The sequence below is a fragment of the Zeugodacus cucurbitae genome, chromosome 6, assembly GCF_028554725.1.
Source record: "Zeugodacus cucurbitae isolate PBARC_wt_2022May chromosome 6, idZeuCucr1.2, whole genome shotgun sequence".
In the NCBI taxonomy this organism is placed as follows: Eukaryota; Metazoa; Arthropoda; class Insecta; order Diptera; family Tephritidae; genus Zeugodacus; species Zeugodacus cucurbitae.
The window spans coordinates 34,185,000-34,205,061 of NC_071671.1; the positions used below are offsets into that span (position 1 = coordinate 34,185,000).

The 20,062-nt window shown below is 37.8% G+C and overlaps 1 protein-coding gene across 1 annotated transcript; it reads left to right on the forward strand.

The window, feature by feature from the left end:
- The first annotated feature begins 13,680 nt into the window (after positions 1–13,680).
- Adk2 (adenylate kinase) lies at positions 13,681–20,062 on the forward strand. The gene is made up of 4 exons (XM_011196385.3): positions 13,681–13,893; positions 18,640–18,876; positions 19,583–19,750; positions 19,815–20,062. The coding sequence occupies exons 1-4, from the start codon at positions 13,795–13,797 to the stop codon at positions 20,028–20,030; spliced, it is 720 nt and encodes a 239-aa protein (XP_011194687.1). The 5' UTR covers positions 13,681–13,794; the 3' UTR covers positions 20,031–20,062.

Below are 20,062 nucleotides of genomic sequence, written 5' to 3' on the forward strand. Positions count from 1 at the left end.
CTAACAGGGCTTTGTCATCCGCAAATGTCGTTGTCACATAACTTGAGTCAGTGGGGATATCACTTGTAAAAAGCAAGTAAAGCATTGGCCCCAACACGCTTCCCAGGGGAACACCCGCTTCCATAGGTTGCAAGTTTGAGTATGCATCCGCTTGTTTTATGCGAAAGTATCTATCTTTTAGGAAGGAAGCAATTATTTCGCAGTATTGTTTGGGTAACATGCATTTCAATTTCAGCTGTAAACCCGAATTCCAAACTCTATCTAAGGTCTGAGACACGTCAATTGTTGAATGGTGATCATGAAAGCCGAACTAATGTACTGGTATAAGGTTTTTTCGAAAAATTATTGACTTGATCCTCTTTATGAGAACATTCTCGAAGACTTTCGATAGAGCTGGCAGCAGAGGTATTGGCCTATAAGATGTGACATCATGTAGTGGTTTACCCGGCTTAGGTATCAAAATAACTTCATATACTTTCCAAAGCGATGGAACGTATCTTAAGTATAATGTTCAACGAATAAAAAGACAGCGGCTACTCTGGCTAGGTCATGTTGTCCGCATGGACGACAACACTCCAACTTTGTAAGTATTTGATGCAGTACTCGCCGGTGGAAGCAGAGGAGGAGGAAGGCCTCCACTCCGTTGGAAAGACCAGTTTGAGAGCGACCTGATTACACTTGGGATTTTCAACTGGCGCCGAATTGCGAAGGAAACAGAATAATGGCGCGCTATTATCGATTCGGTTCTAACCGGATAAACGGTTTATACGCCAATTAAAAAGATACATACAATCTGTGTATGATTTTTCGTCAAAAATTGCAGTTATCGGTTTTAGATGATCATAATTTTTCTGCCCCTTCCGAATTTGTGCTTATATCGGTGATGTAACGACCATAACGGAATAACGTCTTAAGCTGTCAAGGTGCTCCCTTCTCTCTCCTTCTCGGTGTTCAATATTATAGTTAAAATCTTGTAAACGCGGCAAAAGGGCGGCCATGTCCGACCCACATTCTTGATGTCCTGCTGAATTTAAACGTAGTAGAGAAAACGTAATTTTTATTAGGAATTTATATACAAACATAAACAATTATTCAGAAAAGGCTATAAATATCCATTGACAAAAGTGGACGTTTGACTAGCATTTTAATATAAAGATCTTTAATAAGGCACTAAAAACTCTTTGAAAGCATCTAGGCGGCAAAAAATTTGATGAGTGATTTTATGCTACAGCATCTGGACCTTAAAAAAAACTTATTATCATTGAATTAGGACTATGGTATTATTTTCCATCGAAAAACAACCATCAATAGATCCGTTAATTAAAAATGTGTGTAGACCAGCGCAACGACGCCTTTTTTGCCGGGTATTTCGACCACAAAATGATTTAGTCCATCAAAACGGCTGGAGTATTTCACTTCATCACTGGCTACTCGGCGATAACTCTAAATAAAAGTTTTGCAGTATCTGGAGGCAATAGCTCTGCGGAAATCCAATTGGGTTACGCTTTCCCCACCTTTACGATGCAAAATCCAAGCATTTTGAACCGCCACGTCTATAAGCCATGTGAAAATCGAGTTCCACCATTTCCTTCCACGAGCACTAATCCTATATGCATTGACGTTCTGATCCATTGTATCAGTTCCACCCATGAATTTGTTGTATTGCAAAATGGAATGTGGCAATGGAACCATTACCCCTTTTTCTTTCGGCCCGCGAATATCTTCCGACGGTAGTCAATGGTAATTTGCCATGGGGCGATAGGTTAACGCAGTCAAGATAGCTTGGCTCTGGAAAAATTTGTTGGTACCTTGTATTATTATCCTCAACCCACTGAATTATAGGTTCTCTTCTTTGTTTAGCTCGTTTTGTTGGTCCTTGCTTCTTTTTCTTTTGCTTTGGCAATTTTTTCTGAGCAGCAGACGGTTTTAAAGTTGGTGGTCGTTGACTCCGTTTTTTGGTTTCAGAGGGTAATAAGTTTTTACAAACAATCTTACTCGGTGTTTTTTCCAAAATCAAACTGGAAGTTGACGACTCAAATGTTTGTAAAGTGGCATCTAAGACATCAACATCCAAATTGTGGGACGAATAGTTCAAGACATCCCTTAGCGCTTCATCCAAGAAATCTTCCTCAGCATTATTCCGCATGATAACTTGGCAGGATTGCGTTAACTGTGCTTTAGGCAAATTATCTGGTCGTCCACTGCCATCCTCATCGCCAGAATCTTCATCTGTTTCAATATTGTGTTATGACACACACATAAAAAAAAAGTTAGAATATTCTTGTGTAGTTATGCACACGGATATAAAAACACTGAGATAAGTTCCCTGCTCTCAGCCACCGCTTAAAGTTTGAATGCGGTGCGTTACATATATGTAACAGTGGGCTTGAATGGATTAAAGCAGTTCCTACGCCAAATATATATATACATATATTTGCAAACTACGGAAGAAAAACGTAAGCTTAAAATGGATACTATCTTAGACAGTACTTTTAATAGTGACACAAAATGTAGTACAACAATAGCGATCCCAGGCAGAGGACTCATAGAAACAGACTAGATTGCATTAATATATACCAACATTGCAATAATAACAACGTAATGTGTGCTTATGGACACATAGATGACGGCAAGCGATGAGCGACATCTGTCAAATATTAATATACACTCATTCTTATGGGCTCTGCTTTTTGGACAACAGCACGACTTCGCGACAGCAGGCTTGAAGTTGTCGATGTCGCCAAATTAGAAATGTTTCTAATTAGCCGACGACAATGACCGCCTTAGAGCTGCCACTAATTTGTGAAATGTAAAATATATATAAATAAACAATTCTCCACCCTAATTATTTCAATTTTACTCACTCAAATAATATTAGCTGCCATCGATTGGTCACTTCTCTGGTCGCCATCTTTGGGCACTGCTCGCCTGTCAAAAATTTTACATGTGAAAGCAACAACAAAGATATCTAGTTGAATTCGTGCTGGAGGGTATGCGAATACCTCCTTAAAATTTCAATAGTCGCTTGCTGAGTGCTACTTTGCTTTACTCATTTTAGAACCATTTTACTATTGTGAACGGCTCAAAGGACAAATTACTGTCAAAATAATAAAAATTGTTATACACAAATTTGAAATTGAAAAGGGCAAGAGAAGATAAATCGTTAGTATTTTTGTATTGAATTTATTGAATAAAAAACTTTAATTAAAATTGAATTTGTTGCAGAAAACGTTAGACATAAACGGTGGTTGAAGAGTTCAGTGCGACCAAGTATATTTCAGTGCTGCCAGTTTGTATGGAAATTTGGAAAGTTTGTTCGATTGGCTTGTCTATAGCAGTTAGCCAATCGATGACAGCTATTATTTATTAAAAACACTCACCCAATTGCTGAAATGGAGGATTTCATATACACAACCAGCGATTTAATAGAATTCGTGGAAGATCATATCCATATCCAAGCTGAAGAAGAAAAAGTTTACACCCTAGAAAATTAAACTAAATTCGCTTTACGAGTAAGCAGAAAGAGCATATGATGGTATTCGGAGAATTTCTAGTGATTCCCGCGAAACCATCGACTTCAATAAAGTCAAGGATAGATATAAGATATCCTATAATATGTACCTATCCTGTTTAGCCTCAATTAATGAATACGTAGACAGACGTAAAACCCAGGTGTCAACCCAACCCATTAAGTAAAGAGCCCCAGAAGCCTCTACAATTGATTTCGGTCCCACATTTAATCTACCGCCATGCGACACCGACATCTTTTACGGGGATTACACGGCTTGGCCCACATTTCGTGATATGTTCACCACCAGAGATCTGCATTGAGTACTAATGAAATTAGTGCACTAACTCATGAGCCAAACAAATTAGTGCACATGAGTACTAATACTAAAATCAAAAATGACTAAGACTCATTTCCACCAAACCAAAAAAAACTCATAGTATTTCCACACTTATATATGCCGTCAATTTATTACTCAAACGAGTGTATAGTAACAATTTGATTTTACTCACTTGTTCATTGGTCACACGATGAAAATAAACTTGAATGAGTTCGGTACACTGATCGGCACGAGTGGAATTGTGACCAGAGAACGTATAATATAGAGAAGGTTCAATTGGGGACCAGCGTGTGAATTGTCAAAATCTAACAAAATCCTATAATCGTGTTTCACCACTGTCGGTTCGGAAGGAGAAATATTAACAGTACCTCTTAACAGAGCTGAGAATTAATTGAAAAATATGCTCAGAAGTTTACATTTCTTTTCTAGAAGCATGTTAGGCTTTGTGTTTATATGTTTAGGCATTTATATGCTTACTATATACAAATGTTATGAAATTCGTTTTGCAGATATTTATGAATGCATCCACAATTGAAAACATTTCAAATGAATTATGCGATTTCAGAGTCATATTTGTTGAAAAAATATATGTTTTATAATAATATACATATGTATGTATGTAAGTATGTCATTATATGGAGTGGCCAGAAACGATTCTTCTCCACATGATTCAAGCAGCTCACGACTTCCGGTTTTAGACCAAGTATCCTCTGGGTAGCTAACAAACATCCGTTTGAAGGCGAGCTAAAGTGAGAAGGCGAACCCGCTTCTGCGGTTGTGCGTAGGACTTGGGACCCACCACATAAAAACGAAGTACCAATGAAAAATCGAAAAAGAAAGCCTCGGATGAGTCACCCCCCTTTTGATGCTATGTACTTTGAACTGAGTAGGCAATTGAACAGTAAAGTTCTCTCTCGACGAACCAAAATCAATAATCGGACATGTGTATGCCTTCAAACGCAAACAACAATTTATTTTCGTCGTGAGTACTATGATGCCCTTGGATCTACATAATCTACGAATATTAGTAACCGTCGTAATAGTAGTGAAATTTAATTTTTATTGTATAACATCACCAAAAAATCACTACTTAAAACTTTTGAGAAATTGTAAATTATAAAAATTTAATAATTAATACTAGCTTTATATGTAAAATATGTTAATTTTGTCAATGTATAAATGATAGCCGCAAAAATGTTTGTAAAAATTAAAGTTTACTTTGTATTGAAATGCTAATATTTAAAAAGTGATCTCTAATAATTATTAAAAATCTAAATTTTCATACTAATTTCTAAATGAAAATACTTCATACAATTAAACAAATAAAAATTAAATACATAAAAATTTATTTTTTTTTAATTTTTAAACGAAAAAGTATGGACCTATGAAACTAGGAGACCACTGAAGCCAATTTAAGTAACGAAGCAGTGACTCGGCAAATTACTAATAAATTTACTACCTGACTTTCAAACAATCTCCACTCATAAATGGCTGATCAAGTAAAAAACTACTATAGAGGGCTAACCACAGAGTGACCAAAGAAACCAATCAAATAATACTGGCTTTTATGGGTGACCAATGGACCATAAGATATTGTAACGGATTTCCAAAATATATCGTTAACGCTGAAACTCTACCCTTAGTTCGAGTCACTATTTAATGGCTATACACTTATCTTTATTTCAAATTTAATGAACTTAACACTTTATTACTCGTTATTCGAGTTTACAACTGCTTACTTATAACTTCTTGCACTTTACTCGGCAACTCTCTAATTAGAACTGTGTGTTGCTGCCAGTCCGGAAGCCCTTATATACTCGATAGTTTGCAAGTTATCGTCCCTCGAACATTCTGGCAACTACGAATATCGATGTCTGGATAAATCTGGCAAGTTATCGATTGCGATTGTCGATTCTAGTTTATTCTAGCATACATGTTCATTACACTGCCCTCCACTTAAGTCTGATCGTCCCGATTAGACATACTTCCAGAACCAAATGCTGCAAGCCGTTCTAGATGAACCACCTTCATTTTATTCCTGGGCCTTCCAATTGTCTGTATGCGATACACCACATCATTGATCCGTTTAACAACCTGGTATGGTCCTTCCCAACTGCATTGAAATTTAGGAGACAATCCTTTCTTCCGCTGTGACTTATATAACAACACCCAATCTCCTTCCACAAACCCTTCCGAGTTCATAGCCTTGTCGTATTTTGCCTTCATTTTATCACTCATTATTTGGGTGCGCTGTCTCACCATAGCATGTATTTCTCTCATCTCGTCTTCTAGGACTCTGTTGGCTTCCTTAACCCTAGAAGGGTACTGTGAGTAAAATTTACTCACATACGGAATAGATTTGTTCGTAAATCAGCAGGTTGGCCACCTTGAAAGTGAAGCCACTAGAAGTGCTTATCCCACTCTGTCATAAGTCGGTACCTATAAGCGCCTACAATTTAACCGTATCCTTATAGGGCTAACATTCTTTCCACCACTGGCGTTTATTCCAAACATTAAATCAATCGGTAACCGAAGATGATTACCAAATATTACCTTTGCTGGAGACTGTCCTGTTGTTTCATGTACGGCAGACCGATAAGCCATCAGGAACAAGGCTATATGGGTATCCCAATCTTTTTGATACTTGTCTACCACTTTCATTAGACGTTCTTCCAGAGTTCGATTGAAACGTTCTACCATACCATCGGACTGTGGATATAAGACTGTTGTACGAGTTTTCCGTATACCCAATTCGTGGCACATTTCCTGGATTAGAGCTGATTCGAAATTCCTTCCTTGGTCAGAATGTAATTCTATTGGAACACAATACCTTGTTACCCAATTATTGATGAATATATTTGCTACTGTTTCAGCTTCTTGATTAGGAATTGGGTATACTTCTGGCCATTTGCTGAAGTAATCCATAACTACCGAAACATATTTGTATACTGTATGTACGATTATAAGAGTTCGGAAACTTTTTCCATCTTCGCTTTCACATACCCGATGCAAGCAGCCAGATACCAACTTTAAACTGTTCCACTGTGCCCAATATGCCTTTGCAACTGGACTCTCTGCAGATATTTCTTCTCTCGTTGGACGCTTGTTCAGCTCCACTCCATGCATTACCAGTTCCAAATCTGGATCTTCTTTCTGACATTTTCGTAATTCCTTTGGATCCCAGCCTTCTGTCGAAGTTATTGTCATTAATCGGACATCTATAATGTCTTCTTTGGCCTCAGCTCTTGAACAATGTCTACATTCCAAATTACAAGGATGACGGGACATCTCGTCCGCATTCCCAAGACTACTACCTTTGCGATGTTCTATAGAGAAGTCATAACTTTGGAGTCTCTCATTCCACCGTGCCAGCTGTCCTTCTGGATTCTTGAATTGCAGAAGCAATTTTAATGCTGTGTGATCTGTCCTTACTCGAAATCGCTGTCCATAAAGGTACTTATGGAAATTTTTGATGCACTTCTCCAATGCCGGAAATACTCTTTTCGCGTTACGCAATAATTCTTCTCTGACTTACTTATCGTCTGGCTATAATACGCGACCACTTTCTCATTCCCGTAAATTGTTTGTGATAGAACGCCTCCTATTGCATAGCCACTAGCATCCGTGTCCAAGACGAACGTTGAGCCTGGAACTGTATATGCTAACATTGGCGCAGTACATAATCTCTCCTTCAGAGTTTGGAAGGTCAATTCCTGTTCTTCATTCCATTCAAAGGCTTTTTTCTTCTTCGTGAGTTCATGGAGGCTACTAGCTAGGCTGGCGAAATTTGGAACGAATCGTCGGTAATAGGTACACAGTCCAAAGAAACTCCGCAATTCATGTAAAAATGCCCTTCGTTGTCACTTTGTGTCCTAATTAACTCACTTCCTTCTTGAATAGTGAACACTTCATCGGGCTCAGTTTTAAACCAGCGCTGGCTATGCGTTGAAATACCTCTTCCAAGTTCTGGAGGAGCTCATCAAAACTTTTACCCAACACAATGATATCGTCAAGGTATACCAAACATGTCTTCCAGTACAATCCTTTTAACACTTGATCCATAAGTCTCTCAAATGGGCAGGAGCGTTACATAACCCAAAGGGCATTACAGTAAATTGCCATAGACCAAGACGCTGAAAGCCGTCTTTTCTTTGTCTTCTTCGTTTACCTCCACTTGCCAATAGCCACTTTTCAAATCGAGAGTTGAAAACTAATTCGTGCCTGATAACGAGTCTAGAGTGTCATCTATTCTAGGTAATGGGTAACTGTTTTTCTTCGTGACATCATTCAACTTTCTGTAGTCCACGTAGGACCTCATGTTGCCATCTTTCTTCTTTACAAGTACTACAGGTGAACTCCATGGACTCGATGATGTTTCAATTATGCCGCTTTTGCTCATTTCACTTATGGTCTGGCTTACAACTTCACGTTTGGCTAATGGAACGCTACGAGGAGCTTGGCTGATTGGTCTTGCATCTCCGGTTTTGATGAAATGTTTCACAATTTTGGTTCTACCTGGTTTGGATTCATCTTTATCAAATATGTTGGAGTATCTGAGAAGAAGTTGTTCGGCATTCTTTTTATTGTCTACCTCTAGTTCCTCGGCCCAAGCGTTAATCACGAGCGAAATATAGTTTTTACCCACAGAATTTCCTTCAAGATGTGTTTCGCAATTTATTACGGCCTCAATCTCCTGACATTGCCCTACTATAGCTCCTTTGAGGACTGTGATTGGTGACTTACACTCATTAAGGACTCTTACTGGAACTCTTTTGTCTTGTCGTGTCATAGCCAGGGTTTTTCCTATAAGTAAGTTTGGTATAGATTCTTTTGCGCCTTCAACAACCCACAACGTGTCCGTCCCACAGTCTCCATCTACCTCTGCTCACACAACTGCTTCTGATTTTGGTGGAATCTTCTGATTTTCTGTTACTAACACTCGTCTAACGTTGTATTTGTTATCATAACCAAACATAATGGGCACTTCCATATTGGTATAAGTCATAATTCTCTTTTCCAAGTCTAGTTTGATCCTTTTATTAGCTAGAAAGTCAACTCCAATTATGACTTCATCAAAGATGTCTGCCAATATAAAATTATGTAGCACGGCTATCTTTCCTATAACAATTTCGCACGTTATTTCCCCGAGAACTTGAGTGTCATCTCCAGTTGCAGTGCGTAACTTTACCCCAGCTAGTGGTCTCACTTCCTTGTTGACCAGATCCGATCGAATTATGGAATGTGTTGCGCCCGTATCCACAGTCAGTATGCGCTTTCTTCCATCCACACACCCACTAACGGTAACATTGTTCGTATTTCTATTTATTTGAGAGACAGAGATTACAGGGCATCCACTTGGGGGAGGCAGCGCCCCTTCCGACTGGCTCGCTTTAGTTTAACGATTGGTTGAGAGTTGGTTGATCTTCTTCAGCTCTGCGTTTGCGTCCAACTAGATTATTGGATCGATTAGATTCCATATTGCAATTACGTGCAATATGACCGCTTTTCCCGCAGTTGAAATATTTAAAAACGCCATCATTTTTCTTACGTGTCTCTCCAAATTTTTCCAGCATTTTATGCAGTTCTTCAAAAAAATTTCTTCGTCCAGGCAGGCTCTTCTACTTCTACACGATGAGCTTTAAATGATCTATGGCTCAGTAAGGAGGCAGTTTCATGCGTTAGAGCAAAGGATACCATTTCAGCAAAAGTCAATTTGGGACATGCTACTGCAGCATAGCGCGTATTCTCGTCTCGTATGCCATTAACAAAACTCTGGATTTTTATATCCTCTATGTACTCTGCCGACTTATGCGCATATGCTAAGTGAGCTAGTCTTTCAATTTCCGTAGCAAATTCTTGCAAAGACTCACTAGTTTTCTGCTTACGATTTTGCAGTTCTATTTGGAAAATTTGTCTCCTATGCTCACTCCCATACCTCCTTTCTACCGCACCCATCAATGCTTCGTAACTGCTTGACTCGCAGTTGGGTATCGTTTGTAGAATTTCTGCCTTTTAAAGCCACTAATAACGCAGCAACTTTGTCTTCCGTGTTCCAATTATTTGTAACTTCTGTCTTTTAAAATTGCAATTTGAAAATGTGGAACGGAGTTGTGCCGTCAAATGATGGGGTCTTGACTTTTACAGAACCTGTACACACCATTGGTCGATTTAGTTGCAGTTCACGGAAACGATCTTTCAGTTCTTCCACATCAGTCTTAATCTTGCTTTGCATTGACACTTCTGCTAATTGTGATGTCACCTGTGATATACGTGCGTCCTATTCTTTCAATTGTGCTGACACTTGAGCTGACATCTGCGATGACAACTCTGGAATTTGTAAGGACGTGCTTTAAGCTCTTTCAAACCCTCATCGTGAGTTTCAAACTGTATTGACATATTCGATGAAATACGTGATTCTTGTCCTTCTATCCTCGAGGTCAATTGCGACTGTTGTTTTTTCATTTCTGATAATTGCGTTGACACCTGGGACATTAATGAAAACATCATGTTCATGTCCATTACTCCTGACGAACATGGAGTCTCATCTTTTACTTCTATCTTCGTTGCTGAATCCTCCAACACCGATTCGAAAACATATTCGTCAACGTTGATGTTTTCTTCTTTCATGGCCTCTCGCAACCGGGCTTGTAAATCAGCTTTCAACCCATTCGCTGCTAAACCTCGTTGTTCCAACTCCTTTTTGAGTTGTGGTATCTTTAAATAGTTGAACTTAACTATTATCTCCAATGAAATTTTATTTGTCAATCCCACTTCTGACACCAATCGTAACGGATTTCCAAAATCTATCGTTAACGCTGAAACTCTACCCTTAGTTCGATCATTGGATTGTCAAATAAAAGTCACTATTTAATGGCTATACACTTATCTTTATTTCTAATTTAATGAACTTAACACTTTATTGCTCGTTATTCGAGTTTACAACTGGTTACTTATAACTTCTAGCACTTTACTCGGCAACTCTCTAATTAGAACTGTGTGTTGCTGCCAGTCCGGCAGCCCTTATATACTCGATTCTAGCATACTGTAACGAAAATGGCACCAGAACAAACTAGAATTGACAATCGAAATCGATAACTTGCCAGATCTATCTAAACACAAGAATGATAGAAGACAAGATTACGACAGGCGTTTACAGTTAGCTTTTTTGGGTTTTGAGTTCCTGTTGAGTGACAACTTTCACGACCCCGAACACGCGAGCAAAACAAAATTGTACGGTGGTACAAACAATAAAACCAAAACAAAGAGCTGAAGTCAGGAATTAAACGACAATAGTACAAAAAAGTCGTCTATAAAGTATTTTTTTCACTTTTCCAATCAACAAAAAAATTGGCAAAATGGCGAACTTTTTGTAACAAAACATATAATTTTAATTATAAATATGCATGATTATATTGGATCATTTAATAAATGAAAATTTTATGAATTACGTTCATTGTGATATTTTATCTGCACATTATTCAATTTGGTTCACTATGTTTCACATTTCCGTTTTCCATTTGACAATTCTTCTATTGCCTATTCCCATTCGTGGGTCGTGAACGCTTCAGCCTGTCGTAATCTTGTCTTCTATCATTCTTGTCTAGACATTGATATTCGTAGTTGCCAGAATGTTCGAGTGACGATAACATGCTAGCAATCGACTATATAATTGCTGCCGGGCTGGCAGCAAGACACAGTTCTAATAAGAGAGTTGTCGAGCGAGGACAATTCTAATACTATGTTTACATATAACGAGATTATCTCCATTTACGAGCTTAACTTGATAATCTGTAATTAAGAAACGAGATTTCCCATACAAAATTCCTCTCTGGATAATCCGAGATTATAAAATTATCTCGTTTTATACAACTAGATTTTCGGTGTTATTCCTAGGTTTATCGATAATTTCGCGAAGAAAAGGAGAAATGTCAAATGAAAATGTAAACAACAATGGCCGACAGCGAGAGAAATATGTGTAATACAACAACAAATGCAACACATGTGATAATTGATAATCTCATTTGGCTATTTGTAAACAGTTAGATTATTGAACGAGCTTAGAAAGAGATTATTTTGATATGTAAACATACTATAAGGAGAGAGATGTCGAGTAAAGTGTAAACAAGCTATAAGTTAGAGTTGTAAAGTAGAGTAATAAGTAATAAAGTGTTACGTTATAAGGAATTTGGGGTTGGCTTTAGTATGCTATCCCAGGCTTTCGGTAATAAAATGGGTATCGTTGGTAAGAGGAGGTTCTCCAGATTAAGAATATATATATATATAGCTGCAGCTGATAGTTTTCGATATACTCGCACTTAAAGATGAAAAAAGTACAACATTTATCTCGAATTTTCACAATATATACAGAATATTTTATTAATATTATGCACTTATTTTACACATACACTTCATTACATTGTTTCTGCATATTTATTTTATAAAAATTATGACGAAAATAGCTGTAAATAAATATTTGACATTTTAAACAAATCTTCGTTTAAAAAATAGTAAAATGGTTGCAGGTTTACAAGTAATGAGTGTTGCCATATTAAATATTTTGCAAAAATTAAAAGAATAAAAATAAACAGAAAAAAGAAGGATTATACATCAAATATATAAACCATAATAGTGTTATGACTAATGCAAAATCTCGGTATTACCTTTTCTTTGATAACCCCCGGTGATGGCCCGACCAGGGTTATTTTTTTAAAGCTCGGCCGAAGGCCGCCAATGCGGAAAGTAGTTCTTTGCGAAAGAACTTTTAATTTCCCCCTCTTTGATAACTCCTGGTGTTTGCTCGACCAGGGTTATTTTTTTGAAGCGCGGCCGAAGACCTCCAATGCGAAATGTAGTTCTTTGCGAAAGAACTTTTAATTTCCCCCTCTTTGATAACTCCTGGTGTTTGCTCGACCAGGGTTATTTTTTTGAAGCGCGGCCGAATTCCGCCAATGCGGAAAGTAGTTCTTTGCGAAAGAACTTTTCATTTCCCCCTCTTTGATAACTCCCGGTGTTGGCTCGACCAGGGTTATTTTTTTGAAGCGCGGCCGAAGGCCGCCAATGCGGAAAGTATTTCAAACGAAAGACATTTTCATTTCCCTTACTTATAGTACATAGAGGGAATATCATAAACTTTCCTTATATTAGCTTTATATAATCTTTTTATAGGGCATTTGTTTTCTGCATTTGGGGTATTTATTTATTTTGGTTCTTCTCATTCGTTTGCAAAATATCTGATATGGCAACACTTATTACTTGTCAAGCTCCTACCCTTTTTGTTATTGTTGAAATTAAGAGAGTTGTGTAAAATGTTAAATACTTATTTACAACTATTTTCGTGATAAATTTTATAAAACAAATATGCAGAAACAATGTTGTGAAGTGTAAGTGTAAAATAAGTGCATAATATTAATAAAATATTGAATATATAGCGTGAAAATTCAAGATAAAAGTAGCACTATTTTCAACTTTAAGTGCGAATATCTCGAAAACTATAAGTCTGCAGCTATATGTGTATATATTCTTAATCTGGAGAACCTCCTCTTTCCAACGATACCCATTTTATTACCGAAAGCCGGGGATAGTATACTAAAGTTTCCCCGGAATTTGAAATAAAATTTAGTGTATAGCCACTAAAGTGTGACTTTTATTTGACAATCCAGTGATCGAATTCAGGGTTGAGTTTTAGAGTTAACGACAGATTTTGGAAATCCGTTTCAATACCTGTTCATTACAATATGTAACTCAATGTAAGATAAATATTGGACACCATAAGCGACTTCCAGCCTACACTGGCAATATTAACAGCAATGAAATTATTTAGACAACATATATTGCATGTCGATATGCCTGTAACAAAAGAAGACTGGTCTAAGAGCATGTTGAATACGTGCAACTGTTGGTTGATTTGTGCTTAAACAAGTAAATTAAATAAAAGTTCGAAGTAAGGATGGCGCCAAACGCGAGTGTGCCTATGCCTCGTTATGAGAAGGGAACGGGAATAAATGCAGTTTTATTGGGTCCGCCTGGTTCTGGAAAAGGGACGCAAGTACGAACCGAGAATATAAGTACCCGCTTACTTAGCAAAACCGGCTTCTAAATTATTACGTTACATAATTTGTTTGATTTATTTGTATGGTTTATTATTTATATGATTATTTAGTTATTATGATTTATTTCAATATTATTATAAGAAATAACACAATGATATCTTATGGGAAATCGGAATTCCAAATTTTTTTTTTAAATTTAGTCGTATAAATAGAATAAAAATATTCAGGACGATTGCAATTACATTGGCGGTCACGGCATGACAACGAATTCTGGAATAAATGTAGTATTGGCTGAAAGAGTGGATATCCAGACAAGGAATATACATAAATAATGTGTCCCAGATTTATAGTCTTTTAAATATTTATATATCAAAGTCCAAATTTTTGTGTAAGTATGGTATTTTACTATATTTAACACAATTTTCATAATCATATACCCATGACTCGTCATCGAAGCCAAAGTCCAATTTGCCCAATGGAACTTGAACGGACGCTTATCTTCAGATTTTGTTTCGTAATATCTGCGTAAACAATGCGTCTTTTACGGAGTTTATAAAGGGTTTTTCAATAAAAGCTCTTTAACATATTGAAAGCCAGTGTATCACCGGTGAACACCACAAAAACTTGCCCCCAGGTGCCAATGTACCACCGGTGATACAAGCTTAGGCTCCTACAATTTAGGGGCTGAAGCCATATCGTAAGGAGTTTTAAGAAAAAACATAAACTTGACAATGAATTCCGGGGGAAGATTTTTGTTAATGGGGTGCGAAGATTTGATGATGCCTCTATGATTTTTTAAAATTTACTTTGTTAAAAAAAAAAGATGAATTTTGGCAAAACAGAATTTTTGCGAAATTTCTCATATATGGTATCCTTTCCTTTGTTACCTCCGCTGATGTCGTCAAAATGTGTTTGCCTTTAGGAGGTTTTCGAGTGAATGCCAGTTATTTTCATATTGGAATTATTTTGGTTGTACAAAGTATAACCTCCGTAGTTAAAATAATATCAAAAGCAGCATTATGAAACCAGCGATGAAACCAATCAATTTTGTTGTTGTTTTTGTTGTAGCGATTATCTATCCCTGCCTGAAAAGAAGATCATAAGTCTAGTTGTCGTCGAAATCATCTAACGGTAGGCCCAGGAAAAGTGCTGTTTCGACAGGGTTGGACCAAAGGGAAAGGGGTGTTAGATGAGTAGGGTTCATTGGGCATACAAAGAGGTGGTTAGAGTCATGCGGGGACTCGTTGCATGCGGGACATGTGTTTTGTATGTCGGGGTTCAGTCTGGATAAGTAGGAGTTTAACCTGCTACAATATCCAGATCGAAGTTGCGCAAGGGTCACTCTGGTTTCACGTGACAACTCGAACTCTTCGTCTGCTATAGGTGGTGGTTTGGTTCCAAGGACGCCATTCACTGGAAGGGAGTCAATGAAGGTGTTGATAGCTCCACTGTGAATGGCGTTTAGAGCGTGTCTAAAACTGTTTGTGTCCGCAGTTTGGTCGGTATAAGGGCTTAGTTCGTCGACGTGTTGTAGGAGTGATCTCTTGATGCACCCAAATAGAAACTGCATTGTAAGCAGTTCATTATGCTCCTTAATAGGCAGCATAATGGCCTCACTATGAAGGTGTGTCATTGGTGACATCAAGAGACATCCAGTTGCTGTTCGGACTGCAGTGTTCTGGCACTTCTGTAGCTTCCTCTGCTGCGTGTCACTGCATCCAGGCGACCATACCGGTGCTGCGTAATTTACGACCGGCCGGCCGATAGCCTTGTAAGTGGCCAGCAACATTTCTTTGTCTTTTCCCCAAGTGCTACCGGCTAGCGACTTGAGGATTTTGTTGCGGCTCTGTACTTTAGTGACTATCGCAGTCGTGTGTGGAATGAACGAGTGCAGACTGTGAAATGTAACTCCCAAAATTTTGGGATTATTAACTGTCGGAACTGTCGCCATCGACATGAATGTTAAGACTAAGTCTGTACTCCTTCGTCCAATTGGTAATAAGGGTCGCTGTGGATTTAGTGGGTGCGAGTGCCAGGCTCCTCGCAGAGAAGAAGCGAGAAAGTTAGGGGAGGTAGCTGTTCACTTTCGAACACATGTCATCGATGCCAGTGCCCGACGTCATTATCGTACAATCATCTGCGTAGGAGGTAACGGAAATTCCCTCTGGTGGTTTAGGAAGTTTGGAGATATAGAAATGAAACAGTAGCCGGGAGAGGAACACCGCCCTGTGGAACCCTTGTTTAATTTTCCTAAGTTTCTATGTTTTACCTCGAAATAATACCGATGATTGTCGACCGCTCAGGTAGTTCATAATCCATCTCTTCAGCCCCGGAGAAAGTGTTGTTTGTTCGACGTCTTCTAGAAGCGTTGTTAGGTTGACCGTGTCAAAAGCTTTTGACAGGTCCAACGCTACTAGGACGGTTCTCTTACAGGGTGGTTTCTGATTTAGACCATGAACTATATGGGCGTTGTGCTGTGGTGGTACTATGCACTTTACGGAAGCCATGTTGATGTTTAGCTAGGTTCAGGTGGTATGTGAGTGTCGGTAGCAGTAAGGCCTCAAGTGTCTTCACTACTTGGGAAAGGAGAGTTATCGGGCGATAGGACTCCCCTTGGTTGGCGGGTTTCCCAGGTTTCCACATATCGGGTATTTTAAGAGTGGTTAGCGACAGATTGAGTACCTTGGCGAGAAATTCTACTCCCGTTGAACCTAGGTATTTTAACATTAAAGACTTTATTCCGTCAGGGCCAATGGCTTTGGAGGACTTGGTCTTCCTGATGACCTTCTGAACCTCCCCACTGGTGAAAACAAGTGGCGCGCCGTTGTTTCGTATTTTGCGCAGTCGTCTGGTGACACGTCTTTTAGCTTTGTCAACCTGGGGGTGCAGTATGAATTGTCGGCTAAAATAGCTTGCGCACCTCTCCGGGTCCGAGCAGGCATGGCTACCGAATTGAATTTCAACTCGGTCGTCATGTCTCCTCGGGTTTGACAGGGATTTGACGGTTGACCACAGCTTGCTCACGCCAGTGGAAAGATTACAGGACTTCAAGTGCTCTACCCATTTCGTCCGCTTATAGTTATTTACCAGTTGTCGAATCTCCAAATTGAGATCCCATATGCGGGGATCACAGGGATCGACTTGGCGTAAGGAGTCACGCTCATTTGCTAAAACTGCCGCTTCAGCCGGGAAATTAGGGCGCATGTCTCATAATTCTGGTGGGAGCTTCGTCATTCATTGTGCAGAATGTCGAATCATGTATCTGTTCTGCCAGCTCCATCCCTCTCCGATCATTTGACAGGCAAGAATGCCAAAGATCGTGGTGCGCGTTAAAGTCGCCAAGTACCAGTCGGTTTTCACCACGAAGTAGCGCACTAATATTCGGGTGATATCCTGTTGGGCAACTTGTAACTGGGGGGATGTATATATTAAATATTTCGAGCTCGACATCGCCTGACCGGACAGCTATACCCTGACATTCTAGGATAGAGTCCCTGCGGCCGATGTCACATTCGATCAATCAAACCAATCAATTTTGTCCTCTGGAATACTGTCACTATCCGATGTATCACTGTAGTATAGGATGTACGAATCTTCATCTGGACTAAAATTTCCCTTACTAATGCTGGAATTTTCTGTTAATTCCTGCATATGGCCTATTTGCTCGGAATTTATAACTTCACAACTTCACTTCACTAGTTTTTCACTGAACTTTTGTAACCAACTGCTCGATTTACAACCAAACTGTAGATTTACACTGATATACATTTTGAAATGTAAGCACAAGTGATACACATTGAAAAAACACATTCAAATAAAAAGCAAGTGTTCACCGGTGTTTACAGCATAAAAGCATGCTCCAACTTCCTTTATAATTCAAAGCGCAACATATATTTTTTTTTTTTTTTGTTGGCACCTGATAGTTGATATCTGTCATAATCACCGGTGATAAACTGCCAGGCAACATGTTAAATAAAACAAAAACGGTTTGGATTTTCAATGAAACTCTTTATTTCTGTGAAAGTACATTCAATGCCATTATGAGTGGAATTCGATTTCTTTTGCATGGCCATCTCAGCACAGTTGCAGAAGTCCAGACGCTGAACCCAATTTTCGACGGTTTTCAAGCGTAAATTAGCCGATGCTGTTGCAATTTCACTTTCGATATTCGTACGAAGTACGATTTTTTGAGTCGAGCCATATATATTCACCATACCGTAATTTTTTCGACCGGCTACGGGACGTTGCAGTCCATGAAATAAGTATATCGTACAAGCTAATAATCTATTCTATTAACTTCGTATAAATCTTTATTATTAGAATCAATTTAAAGATTTATTTACACCGAGATTAAAAATAAATGTCCCAAATTTAGTACAACAATAGCTTTCGCTTGTTGTAAAAGTATATTGGTAATTAAGTAGTATTCAATCTTTACTCGTTTTCCTGGGACTAATTGTTTCTTCTCAAAAGTAATTAAATTGTACAAACATACAAAATAAAAGCGAATACACGCATTACTTAAGAACACCGTAATGTTTACGTCGATAAATTCACTTTCTTAGTTTGTACACTATATAAGGAAAATTACTTATGAGAGATTTAGAATTTTTATTTTCAGAAAATTTAATAGCTACCAATATTTTATTTATTAATAACTGAAATACAATGTCACTAAAAAATAAATTGTGTGATTAATTTTACAGTTTCAGTAAACTTTTAATACATTGTTTTTTTTTAAGGCTCCCAGACTAAAAGATAAGTTTTGTGTATGCCACTTGTCAACTGGCGATATGCTTCGAGCTGAAATATCTTCGGGATCCAAATTGGGAACAGAATTGAAAAGAGTTATGGATGAAGGGAAGCTAGTTTCCGACGAACTAGTTGTGGATATGATTGACAGCAATTTGGATAAGCCTGAATGTCGGAATGGATTCCTCCTCGATGGATTTCCGCGTACCGTTATTCAAGCAGAAAAGGTAAGAAAATTATAATTTTCATGCATATAGATGAGATGATTTGGAAAGTTTTAAATATTAAATTTTATTGACTAAAAGTAATTTTCTATTTATAAAATTATTCAGATAAAAGTATTCTAATATACACTCCTTTGTACAAAACTAATCAGTATTCAAACTCTAGACGTGTGCTATTAGTTCGGGTCCAGAAATCACGACTGGGTTGGAAAACGAGACATGTATTATGTAATATAGGATAGGGGTGATTACAACTTGTACTCATAAACTTGGAAGAAATTTAAAGAACAACTAAAGAAATCTATTTGAAGTTGAATTTATAAATATTTAGGTTAAAATATTGTGAAAACTAAATTCAATGCATTGTTTTTTTTTTTAAGATTAAAGATATGAGATTTTTTTGATATTTTGTAAAATATTAATATAGCTTATATTCATTAACATAGAAAAGTTCTGTAGTTTAAATTTATTGAAATTATATAAATACTCATATATTATTGAGAATTATGCTCTATACATGAGGTATTTTAGCCGACCTATTCCTTGGTGGATTCTTATATCATTAAAAGTGGCCATACATGATTTCATACAGATTGAAAACACACGTTTTTCTTGTATGGCCCCTTTTACAAATACACTTTCAAATGTATGGCAATATTTGAATGAATTGAATTATAATTCATTAACCAATAATCGAAAAACGTTTTAGCTTGATGACTTACTTGCCAAGAGAAATACCAACCTCGATGCCGTTGTAGAGTTCGCAATAGATGATAGTTTATTAGTACGCAGAATAACGGGTCGATTAATTCACCCTTCCAGTGGTCGATCATATCATGAAGAATTCGCCCCACCGAAGAACAAAATGCGTGATGACGTAAGTTGTGATCTACTTGAATTAACAAACAAAAACAAAATTTTTGAAATCTAATTTATTTTAGGTAACTGATGAGCCTCTAATACGACGCAGTGATGATAATGCAGAAGCCTTAAAAAAACGGCTTGAAGCATATCATAAACAAACCAAACCATTGGTTGATTACTATGCTGTAAGAGGCCTACATTTTAAAATTGACGCTGCACAAAAGGCCAGCGATGTATTTTCACGAATTGACAACATATTCACAACTCAACGTAGGTCAAGAGAGACTTTATGAAATGAGCTAAAAAATATATTAAATCTAAAATA

Bases quoted from the DNA above. Each gene is read 5' to 3' on its own strand.
- Adk2 (XM_011196385.3), top strand. From the start codon at position 13,795: ATGGCGCCAAACGCGAGTGTGCCTATGCCTCGTTATGAGAAGGGAACG. The intron at 13,894-18,639 runs GTACGAACCGAG...TTTTTTTTTAAG, and splicing joins GTTCTGGAAAAGGGACGCAA to GCTCCCAGACTAAAAGATAA. The intron at 19,751-19,814 runs GTAAGTTGTGAT...AATTTATTTTAG, and splicing joins AGAACAAAATGCGTGATGAC to GTAACTGATGAGCCTCTAAT.